General features: G+C 36.5%; 1 protein-coding gene across 1 annotated transcript in view; it reads right to left on the bottom strand.

Annotated features, from left to right (window-relative positions):
- Window positions 1–12,877, bottom strand: part of LOC123941440 (butyrophilin subfamily 1 member A1-like) — a 55,517-nt gene that overhangs the window by 35,002 nt on the left and 7,638 nt on the right. Inside the window, exon 2 of the mRNA XM_046004592.1 lies at window positions 1,610–1,783. Coding sequence (XP_045860548.1) covers window positions 1,610–1,622 — 13 coding nt within the window. The 5' untranslated portion in view covers window positions 1,623–1,783. The remainder of the gene's footprint in view (window positions 1–1,609; window positions 1,784–12,877) is intronic.

Genomic DNA, 12,877 nt, shown 5'->3' with positions numbered 1-12,877 from the left:
TCCTATAGACCTTGAAGGCTGCTTTCAGGATATTATATTCACAGGCTTAATAACAAATCCACTTCTTTTTTTTTTTTTAATAAATTGCTATCACATTTAATAAGATTTTAGAATACAGAATACAAATACCTTCTGCCCTGTGGGTTTATCAGAAAATATAATCAGTGGATTTTAAATGAGAGTTACTTATTGTTTTAAACAGACTACAATTAAAGTATGAAAAGTTACTTTGAATCCATTTTTTAAGTTGACTACTCTGGGATTTATAAATATATATATATATATATATATATTTTTTTTTTTTTTTGAATACTGTTATGCTGAAAAAATAAATAAATTAAAAAACAAAAAAACAAACAAAAAAAAAACAACACAAGAATTGATTAAGGGGGTCCCTGACCGGCTCGTCAATAGAGCATGTGACTCTTGATCCTAGTGAGTTCAAGCCCCAAGTTGGGTGTAAAGATTGCTTTAAAAAGAAGGAAAAAAAAATCCACTTCTTTTATTTATTTTTTTTAGTCCTGTCTGGTAAGCCACTCAGCTCTCATGTTTAGTTTGAATATATATTGACCTTCTGATCACTTTCCCAGATTTATTTCAAATTTTTTCTTCTCTTTAACATTTAGGTTGAAACCTGAACAACTTGGGAGAACTCATTGATTGTATATTTCAAAACTGCCTGTTACTCTTACTTGTACTCTTTCACATCCATAATTGATATTTCCAGTGTATTAAAGCAAACTTTTCATAAAATCATGACATATTTTTTCACAATTTCAATTTTCCTTTTAAAAAATCAGTTAGGGGGGCACCTAGGTGGCTCAGTAGGTTAAGTGTCTGCCTTCAGCTCGGGTCGTGATCTCAGGGTCCTGGGATCGAGCCCCGCATCAGGCTCCCTGATCAGCATGAGAGCCTGCCTCTCCCTCTCCCTCTGCTCATGTGCTGTATCTCTCTTGCTTATTCTATCTCCCAAATAAATAAAATCTTAAAAAAAAATAAAAAATCAGTTAGGAATCCTTTATTTTTAAGCAAAAATTCTGTTTCTTGGTTAAATGTGCTACAGTTCCATAAAACATGTTTTTATTTTTTTTAATATTGTTTGGTTAAGATTACTTTATAATCTGTTCAAGATTTCTGATTTTAGTAAAGATGCATTTAATCTCCAGCCTGAAATATCATAAAAAATTGAACAAAATGCCTGGAACAACAGAACCCAAGATATCAGGAATCAGACAATAGAGGAGAGTGATCTCAAAGGGATAGGAAACAAATGAGGAAAGGTCTAAATTTTCCACAGTTTATTCTCTTAAGAAGGTTTCTAGGTTGCATCAAAGAAAAAGAGGAAACAGGCTAAGCCTGGAAGAACGCCTGAGTGGAGGGACTAAGGCAGAGTATAGAAGAGAAGAAAGCTGCCCAAAGATAGAACTCAAGAGATCTGCAGAGGGTCCACTCTAATTCCTCCAGCATGAATTGGACAGCACCAGCATGTGAAGAAAACTATGTAAGGATGGAAACCATCTGAAAGTAACTTAAAGACCTAAATAAATGGATGATCATACCATGTTTATGAATTAGAAGACTTAATATGTTAGATTAAAATTCAGCATACCCTTGAAGCACATGGATGACTCAGTAGGTTGAATGTCTGCCTTCAGCTCAGGCTGTGATCCTGGGATCCTGGGATGGAGCCCTGCATTAGGATCCCTACTCAGTAGGGAGCCTGTTTCTCCCTCTCCTTCTGCTGCTTTCCCTGCTTGTGTTCTCTCATGTGCTTGCTCTCTCTCTGTGAAATAAATAAATTATTTTTTAAAAATCAGCATACTCTTTTTGTTGAAAATGACATGATAATTATAAACTTCTCATGGAAATTCAAAAGAACTTGAACAGTAAAAACCAACCAACCAAACAAACAAAAACACAAAAATACAAAGACCAAGATTGGCAGAGTACTACTGTCTAACTCCAAAATTTATTATGAATTTACTTTAATGAAGACAATTTGGTGTTGGTGTAAGGAAAAACCAAACAGATCAACTTAAGTCCAGAAACAGATCCACACAGAGCTGAACAACTGATCACCAACAAAGGTGAAAAGACAATAGATACATATGGCTATCCATATGAAAATAAAAGCTTTAATCCAAACCTTGAATACATAAGTGAATATATAAATGAATCATTGATGTAAATATAAACCTAAACCTATGAAAGGTCTCAAAGAAAACACAGCAGACAATCTTTGTGACCTTGGGTTAAACATATTTTTTTGGATATGACACCAAAAATGCTATATAAGGGGTGCCTGGGTGGCTCAATGGGTAAAAGCCTCTGCCTTCAGCTCAGCTCATGATCCCAGGGTCCTGGGATCGAGCCCTGTATTGTGCTCTCTGCTTAGCAGTGAGCCTGCTTCTTCCTCTCTCTCTCTGCCTGCCTCTCTGCCTACTTGTGATCTCTGTCTGTCAAATAAATAAACAAAATCTTTAAAAAAAAGATTTTTTTTGCAGAAATGTCTGTTCATGTCCTCTGCCCATTTCTTGATTGGATTGTTTGTTCTTTGGGTGTTGAGTTTGCTAAGTTCCTTATAGATTTTGGATACTAGCCCTTTATCTGATATGTCGTTTGCAAATATCTTCTCCCATTCTGTCAGCTGTCTTTTGGTTTTGTTAACTGTTTCCTTTGCTGTGCAAAAGCTTTTGATCTTGATGAAATCCCAATAGTTCATTTTTGCCCTTGCTTCCCTTGCCTTTGCCGTTGTTCCTAGGAAGATGTTGCTGCGGCTGAGGTCGAAGAGGTTGCTGCCTGCATTCTCCTCAAGGATTTTGATGGATTCCTTTCTCACATTGAGGTCCTTCATCCATTTGGAGTCTATTTTCGTGTGTGGTGTAAGGAAGTGGTCCAATTTCATTTTTCTGCATGTGGCTGTCCAATTTTCCCAGCACCATTTATTGAAGAGGCTGTCTTTTTTCCATTGGACATTCTTTCCTGCTTTGTCGAAGATTAGTTGGCCATAGAGTTGAGGGTCGATTTCTGGGCTCTCTATTCTGTTCCACTGATCTATGTGTCTGTTTTTGTGCCAGTACCATGCTGTCTTGATGATGACAGCTTTGTAATAGAGCTTGAAGTCCGGAATTGTGATGCCACCAACTTTGGCTTTGTTCTTCAATATTCCTTTGGCTATTCGAGGTCTTTTCTGGTTCCATATAAATTTTAGGATTATTTGTTCCATTTCTTTGAAAAAAATGGATGGTATTTTGATAGGGATTGCATTAAATGTGTAGATTGCTTTAGGTAGCATAGACATTTTCACAATATTTATTCTTCCAATCCAGGAGCATCCAGATGGCCAACAGACACATGAAAAAGTGCTCCACGTCACTCGGCATCAGGGAAATACAAATCAAAACCACAATGAGATATCACCTCACACCAGTCAGAATGGCTAAAATTAACAAGTCAGGAAATGACAGATGCTGGAGAGGATGTGGAGAAAGGGGAACCCTCCTCCACTGTTGGTGGGAATGCAAGCTGGTCCAACCACTCTGGAAAACAGCATGGAGGTTCCTCAAAATGTTGAAAATAGAACTACCCTATGACCCAGCAATTGCACTACTGGGTATTTACCCTAAAGATACAAACGTAGTGATCCGAAGGGGCACGTGTACCCGAATGTTTATAGCAGCAATGTCTACAATAGCCAGACTATGGAAAGAACCTAGATGTCCATCAACAGATGAATGGATAAAGAAGATGTGGTATATATACACAATGGAATACTATGCAGCCATCAAAAGAAATGAAATCTTGCCATTTGCGACGACGTGGATGGAACTAGAGCGTATCATGCTTAGTGAAATAAGTCAATCGGAGAAAGACAACTATCATATGATCTCCCTGATATGAGGACATGGAGAAGCAACATGGGGGGGTAGGGAGATAGGAGAAGAATAAATGAAACAAGATGGGATTGGGAGGGAGACAAACCATAAATGACTCTTAATCTCACAAAACAAACTGGGGGTTGCTGGGGGGAGGTGGGATTGGGAGAGGGGGAGCGGGCTATGGACATTGGGGAGGGGAGGCGAACCATAAGAGACTATGGACTCTGAAAAACAACCTGAGGGTTTTGAAGGGTCAGGGGTGGGAGGTTGGGGGAACAGGTGGTGGGTAATGGGGAGGGCACGTTTTGCATGGAGCACTGGGTGTTGTGCAAAAAGAATGAATACTGTTACGCTGAAAAAATAAATAAAATGGAAAAAAAAATAAAAAAAAATAAAAAAAAGATTTTTTTTAAAGGAAACAGTGATATATTAAATCTCATTAAAGTCAAAAACTTCTTTTTTTTTTGCAAGACACTTTTAAGATAATGAAAATATAATCCATGGTTTGGAAGAAAATAATTGTAACCTGAAAATATTATAAAAGATTTCTATCCAGAATATATAAGGACTCTCAAAATGCTAATATAAATATAATACAAAATAGGCAAGAGATTTGAACAAATACTTCACTAAATAGGATATATGATGGAAAATGGGTCCATGAAAATATATTTGGTATCATTAGTCATGAAGGATTACAAATAAAAACCAAAATGAAATATCACTACCCATCTATTAGGATGTCTAAAATTAAAAAGCTTGACCATATCAAGTGCTGGCAAGGTTGTAGAGGAATTGAAACTCATACACATTGCTCTTAGGAATATGAAATGATAGTACTACTTTGGAAGAAAATTTGATAGTTTCTTGAAAATATAAGCTATAAAACTACCATATGTTTCATCCATTCTCCTGTGCAAAATAAAAAATAAAAATGTATGTCCATAAAGACATTTCTATAGGAGTATCCATGATGACTTTCCTTGTAAGGTGTAAAGACTAGAGAGAACCTAAATATTTATCAGTAGGAGAGTGAATAGAAAAAGTTATTATATGTACATAAAATGGAATAATGCATAGCAATAAAAAGTAACGAACTATTGATACATGCAACACCATGGAGGAATCTTTTTTTTTTTTATCAAAAATATATGCTTCATTGTTAACAGATTAAATATCAAGATCTCATGACAAATTTAATTAGTATCATAATTTGACAGTAGTGGTGATCAAAAATAATATTTCAAGATATTTGCAACAACCATAAATATTATTAATTGAAAATACCCATAAATTCTACTAGTTACAAAGTCATCAGTAGTACCAAGACTGCTGTGGTTTATTGCCTCCATTTATAATTGAAGGAAATGCTACATTTTCAGTTACAGTTTAGTGAAAATAAAGATGCAATTTTTTTTCTCCATCTGAGTTTATGGCATGATGGAATTTCATTTCTGTGGTGAGATTCTTTATGCTTTTTGCATTTTTTAAGACTCGTCTCATCAACTACCATTTTCTGTTCATTTTTATTAATCCCTCTGGGACGAATATTAGAAGGCAATTGAAGGAAGTGAGGGAAATTGGTGAGTACAGACTTGACTCCTGGAACATGGGTTGCCTGTCGCTCAGCCCATCCCCCTTCTGTTACTCCCACACTGAATGCTCTGCCTCCCAGGCCCAGCCAGCTGTTGTAAGCAACTCCCCAACTGTGAAAACCAGCCTTAGTCCCAGAGGGTGTGGAATCTGCATTGGTTTTGTGGATTTATCTGCTGTATCTGCCCACAGCTAGCTGTTTTCTTTTCCTTTTTTTTTTTTTTTTTTGGGTGGTGGTGGGGGGTTGATGATGATTTTTTTATTTATTTATCTAATTTAACTTAATTTTTGTTTATTTATTTTTTATTTTTTTTTCCATTTTATTTATTTTTTCAGCGTAACAGTATTCATTCTTTTTGCACAACACCCAGTGCTCCATGGAGGAATCTTAAAATAGTTATGCTGAATGATAGAAGAAAGTACAAAGTTGTCCATAGTGTTTGATTCCATTTAGAAAATTATAGAAAGTGAAAATTAATCTGTAATGTGAGAATGTGTGGAACACAATGACTGCATGGAAATAAGGAGGGAAAGGAGGGCAAGAAATAAAGAGGGCAAGAAAGGGAAGAGAGAAATATTATAAAGTCTCATGAGGGAAGTTTTAGGATAATGAACATGTGTATTTTTTTGGTTATGGTTATGGTTTCAAGAATGCATACATCTTTCACAATGTACCCAATGGTACATTTTTAATAAGTACACTTTATAATGTGACAATTATATACCAATACAACTATTAATAAGAAACAAGCAATACAGCCCTTAGACTTCCTGGCCATTGGTACTGCCCCAGTTTCCCAATTCACCATTTCTTTCTTGGTTTTGTTTCTTTTCTTATCAAGATGTACCCTTTTTAAAGCACTTAATAGATATTCAACAATATTTTAAATTTATTATTAAATGTTTCTTTACTGAATTCTGTTTAAATTAATCCCCAAACTTAAACCAGCCCAACTCCTTAGTCATCTCTTCTGATGGAAAATAAAAAGTCTGGTTAACAGGTTGTTGCAATCACTCAAGAGAGAAAAATAAATATTGACTAGGACTACTGTAGTGGCTACAGATGGAAAGAAATGGAAATATTCTAAGTGTATTTTGATTATTTACACATTATATTTAGACAAAAGCATTATTTCTTTCTTTTTTTTTTAAAGATTTTATTTATTTATTTGACAGAGAGAGATCACAAGTAGGCAGAGAGGCAGGCAGAGAGAGAGGAGGAAGCAGGCTCCCTGCGGAGCAGAGAGCCCAATGCGGGGCTCGATCCCAGGACCCTGAGATCATGACCTGAGCCGAAGGCAGCGACTTAATCCACTGAGCCACCCAGGTGCCCCAAAAGCATTATTTCCATGACACAAATATATCTTGCTAGTTAATGAAAGAACCAACAATCCAATGAAAAATAAGCAAAGGATAAGAATACAGTTCACAATACAAATGAGCATGTGCGAAGAAGCTCAATATCTCATAATAAAAGAAATGCAAAAGAGGACAAGAATTCAAAATATTTAGTGGAAAAGTAATTTACATCAGGGTATAATCTCAGTGTTGAATAAATACATATTTAGAAATGCAGGGGTTGGAACAGTGAACCCTTGTGCAGTCAAAATTCAAGTGTAACTTTTGACTCTCCCAAAGCTAAATTAGCACTGTAGATAGCCTTCTACTGATTAGAAACCCTTCCCAATAACATAAACAGCCTATTAACACATTTTGTATGTCACATGCATTATAGCCTGTCTTCTTATAATAAAGCAAGCTAGAGAAAAGAAAATATTATTTTTAAAAATCAGAAGGAGGAGAAAACATATTCACAGCAGTGTAGGCATACTTATTAAAAGAAATCCAAATATAGGTAGGTGAATCTGGCTAGGCTGAGCTGGGAAAGGGAAGTGGTGATGGTAGGCCTGGCCCTGGATGGTGATGTTTTACAGCTTGATTGCCTAGGCTTAGCAGTGGAAAGCTGTCAGGCAGCCTTGCAGGTGGCAATGACAGTGGCCTAGAGGCACAGTACATGTACCCAATCTGACTTATAGCTGTATCACTGGCCTATAACTATTGGTAGCAGCAGTCACAACTGAGTGCACTGGTCCCCAGGAGAGTCTCCTGTATCTGGGGGACCTTTGTGGGAAGGTGTCTGCACCTGTCCAGGAAAAACTGGAAACCAACAACCACCCTGGCCCAGACCTCCATAGTCCATGGTGTGTAAAGAACTGGGGGTGCCACAGGGGCATCAAGGGCATGAGGCTCCCAGTACAGGGCCATACCTATACTCTGGGCACATTTCTCTGCTTCAGCCTGTCCTCTTGTATGCCAGGCTTGGGTGCTCTACAGACCATCCTGTGGGCACAACCATGACCTGAAACACTGCCGGGTCTTGGGACCCCTGGGGGCTACTGAAAACCTTGGTGGGCCTCCTTGGGTATTGTGAAGGCAGTGGGCACAATTTTAGCACCGTTGCCTTTGATTTGGTCCCGGGGAAACTAGGGTAGGCAATTGTAAATAAATGCCTATGGCTTTTGCTATCAACTCAAACAAACAATTCAGTACAACTGGACTAGTGCAAGTCAATCCATTTTGTTCAAGAGTTAACTGTACTTCCTCCAATTTTTTATTTAACTTTTTGAGCAAAACCTATATAGGTTAGGCTGATTTTTTCTATCTATATTCATCTTATTTTCTACTTATAGTCAGAGATGTTTTTTAATGTTTTCATTTACCAATTTTCTGGGTTTTGTGTAATTAATTAATTAATTAAAAGTATAATTAGCATATATTATTTTATATATAATATTTATTTATTTGAGAGAGGGGGGGAGGTAGTGGGGGAGGGGTTAGGAGAGAGAGAATACTCAAGTATTCTCACCCTGAACATGGAACCCATGCTCCAGGGCTCTATCCCAGGACCCCAAGACCTGGGATAAACCAAGACCTGAGTCAAAATGAAGAGTTTGATACTCAACCAATTGAACCACCTGGGTACCCTATATGCATTGTTATATTATGTCACTTTTAAAAAGCTTATTTTCCCCTTTTTTCTGTAAGATAAACTTCAACAAAAGAATTATGAATTTAACTTTATTTTATTTTATTATTTTATTATTTCATTTTAATTTTTCTTTTAATTCCAGCATAGTTAACATACAGTATTCTATTAGTTTCAGGTGTAGAATATAGTGATTCAACAATTTATTCCTCAGTTTATCAAAATGAGTGCACTATTAGCACCATTTACCTATTTCGTCCATTCCCCCAACCCACCTCACCTGATAACCCACTGTTTGTACTCTACAGTCAAGAGTCTGGTTTTTGGAAGGTTTTCTCTGTTTTTTTCCTTTGTTCTTTTATTTTGTTCCTTAAATTCCACATGTAACTGAACCTTATGCTACTGTCTTTCTCTGACTTATTTCACTTAGCATTATACTCTCTAAAGCCATCAATGTTGGTGCAAATGGAGAATTCATTCTTTTTAAAATTTTTTTTTTTTAAATTTGACAGAGAGAGATTGCAAGTAGACAGAGAGGCAGGCAGAGAGAGAGAGGGAAGCAGGCTCGCCGCCGAGCAGAGAGCCCGATGCGGGACTCGATCCTAGGACCCTGAGATCATGACCTGAGCCGAAGGCAGCGGCTTAACCCACTGAGCCACCCAGGCGCCCCAATTCATTCTTTTTATAGCTGAATAGCATTCCATTGTATATATCTCCACTTCCTCTTTATTCATTCATCTATTGGTATCCACTTGTACTGCTTCCATATTTTGGCTATTGTAAATAATGTTACTATAAACATAGGGATTCATACACCTTTTTGAATTAATGTTCCAGATTATCTTAGTAAATCAAGGTAATGTGATCACTGATCACAGGGTAGTTCTGTCTTTCATTTTTGAGTAATATCCAAACTGTTTTCCACGGTTGAATTCCCACCAGTAATGCACAAGGGTTTCTATTTCTCCACACCCTTTTCAACATCGATTGTTTCTTCTGTTTTTATTTTATCTATTCTGACAGGTGTGAAGTGTTATCTTACTAGGGATTTGATTTGAATTTCCCTGATGATGAATGATGTTGATGTATCTTTTGGTCATCTGGTTAAATGTCTTTGGAGAAATGTCTGTTCATGTCTTCTGTCCATTCTTTTGGACATATCCATTGCATTGGATTGTTTGGATTTTTGGCATTGAGTTGCATAAGTTCTTCATATATTTTGGATACTAACTCAGTATTGAAATGACAGTATATGTCATTTCAAATGTCTTCTCCCATTCAGTAGATTTTTTGTTAGTTTTGTTTGTTGTTTCCTTTGATGGGCAGAAGATTTTTCTTTAGATATAGTTCCAATGACTTATTTTTAGTTTTATTTCACCTGCATTTTAAAAAGATATATCTAAGAAAATGTTGCTATGGCTAATGTCAGAGACATTACTGCCTGTGCTCTCTTGGATTTTTTGTGGTTTCAGGTCTTATGTTTAGGTCTTTAATCCATTTTGAGTTTATTCTTGTGTATGGTGCAAGAGAATGGTCATGTTCCATTCTTTTGCATGTAGCTGACCAATTTTCCCAACATTATTTGTTGAAGAGACTGTCTTTTTCCAATTGGATATTCCTTCCTCATTTGTCAAAGGTTAATTTACTATATATTGTGAGTTATTTCTGTGTTATCTATCCTGCTGCACAGATCTATGAATCTATTTTTAGGCCAGTACCATAATATTTTGATTACTACAGCTTTGTAGTTTAAAATGAAATCTGGAATAATGATGCCTCCAGCTTTGTTTGCTTTTTTCAAGATTGCTTTGGCTATTCAGGATTGTTCCATAGAATTGTTTTCCTAATTTTGTGAAAAATGCTACAGGTGTTTTGATAGGGATTGCACTAAATGTGTAGGCTTATTTTGTTGTGTGGACATTTTAATAATGCTTGTTTTCCCAGTCTATGAACACGGAATATCTTTCCATCTGTTTGTGTTGTTTTCAATTTCTTTCATCAAAGCTTTATACTTTGCAGAGTACAAGTCTTCCACTTTTTTGATTGAGTTCCTTCCTAAGCATCTTATTATTTTTGGTACAGTTCTAAATAGGAATGTTTTCATAATTTCTCTTTATGCTGCTTCATCATTTTTTACTACACATTAGATTAATTGGGATTCCAGAAGATGAAGAGAGATAGAGGGGAGCAGAAGGTATATTGGATGGAATTATTGTAGAGAATTTCCCTAATATGGAAAAGGGAACAAGCACTGAAATCCAGGAGGCACAGAGAACACCCCTCAAAATCAGTAAGAATAGGTCCACACTCCATCATCTAATAGCAAAATATACAGGTCTTAGTGACAAAGAGAAAATCCTGTAAGCAGCTCAAGACAAGAAGTCTGTAACAGGGGCGCCTGGGTTGGCTCAGTGGGTTAAAGCCTCTGCCTTCAACTCAGGTCATAGTCCCAGGGTCCTGGGATTGAGCCCCACATCAGGCTCTCTGCCCCATGGGGAGCCTGCTTTCTCCTCTCTCCTTTCTCTCTGCCTGCTTGTGATCTCTGTTTGTCAAACAAAAAAATAAAATCTTAAAAAAAAAAAAGTCTGTAACATACAATGGTAAAAATATTACATTGGCAGCAGACTCATCCACAGAGACCTGGCAGGTCAGAAAGAACTGGCATGATATACTCAGGGCACTAAACAAGAAAAACATGCAGCCAAGAATACTATATCCAGCTAGGCTATCACTGAAAAATAGAAGGAGAGATAAAAAGCTTCCAGCTTTTTCCAGCACAAACAAAAACTAAAAGAATTTGTAAACACCAAACCAGCTCTACAGGAAATTTCAAAAGGGGTCCTTTAAGCAAAGAGAGAGCCTAAAAGTAGTAGACCAGAAAGGAACAGAGAAAATATACAGTAATAGTCGCCTTAGAGGCAATATTTGGCACTAAATTCATATCTTTCAATAGTTACCCTGAATGTAAATGGGCTAAATGCCCCAATCAAAAGACACAGGATATCAGAATGGATTAAAAAAACCAAAACCCATCAATATGCTTTCTACAAGAAACTCATTTTAGACCCAAAGACACTTCCAGATTAAAAGTGAGGGAGTGGAAAACAATTTACCATCCTAATGGACATCAAAAGAAAGCTGGTGTGGCAATCCTTATATCAGATCAATTAGACTTTAAGCCAGAGACTAAAATAAGAGATGAGGAAGGACACTATATCATACTCAAAGGGTCTGTCCAACAGGAAGATCTAACATTTTTCAATATATCTTCCATAACATGGGAGCAGCCAACTGTACAAACCAATCAATAACAAAATCAAAGAAACACATAGACAATAATAAAATAATAGTAGGGTAATTTAACACCCCCTCACTGAAATGGACAGATCATCCAAGCAAAAGATCAACAAGGAAATAAAAGCCTTAAATGACACACTGGACCAGGTGGACATCACAGATATATTCAGAACATTCCATCCCAAAGCAACAGAATACACATTCTTCTCTAGTGAACATGGAACATTCTCCAGAATAGATCACATCCTGGTTCACAAATCAGGTCTCAACTAGTAACAAAGATTGGGATCATTCCTGGCATATTTTCAGACCACAATGATCAGAAGCTAGAACTCAATCATAAGAGGAAATTTGGAAAAAAAACAAATACATGGAGGCTAAAGAGCTTTCTACTAAAGAATGAATGGGTCAACCATGAAATTAAAGAAGAATTGAAAAAAATCATGGAAACAAATGATAATGAAAACACAACAGCTCGAAACTTGTGGGACACAGCAAAGGCAGCCCTGAGAGGAAAATATAAAGTGATACAAGCCTTTCTTAAGAAACAAGAAAGGTATCAAGTGCACAATCTAACCCTACACCTAAAGGAGCTGCAGAAAGAACAACAAAGAAAGCCTAAACCCAGCAGGAGAAGAGAAATAATAAAAATCAGAGCAGAAATCAATGAAATAGAAACCAACCAGTACAACTATTTTATAGTTCTATATTTATAGATATCTATATATAGAATATATCTATTCTATAGTTCTACTATAGCACCAACTATACAGTAGAACAAATAGCGAAGCTAGAAGCTGGTTCTTTGAAAGAATTTATAAGATTGATAACCCCCTGGTCAGACTTATCAAAAAGAAGAGAGAAAGGACCCAAATAAATAAAATCATGAATGAAAAAGGAGAGATCACAGCCAACACCAAAGAAATACAAATGATTATAAGAACATATTATGAGCAATTAGATGCCAGCAAATTTGACAATCTGAAAGAAACAGATGCATTCCTACAGACATATAAACTACCACAACTGAACCAGGAAGAAATAGAAAATCTGAATAGACACATAACCAATGAGGAGATTGAAGCAGTCATCAAAAATCTCCCAACAAACAAGATCCCAGGGC

The sequence above is a fragment of the Meles meles genome, chromosome 5, assembly GCF_922984935.1.
Source record: "Meles meles chromosome 5, mMelMel3.1 paternal haplotype, whole genome shotgun sequence".
In the NCBI taxonomy this organism is placed as follows: Eukaryota; Metazoa; Chordata; class Mammalia; order Carnivora; family Mustelidae; genus Meles; species Meles meles.
This window is presented reverse-complemented; position numbering and strand designations above follow the sequence as displayed.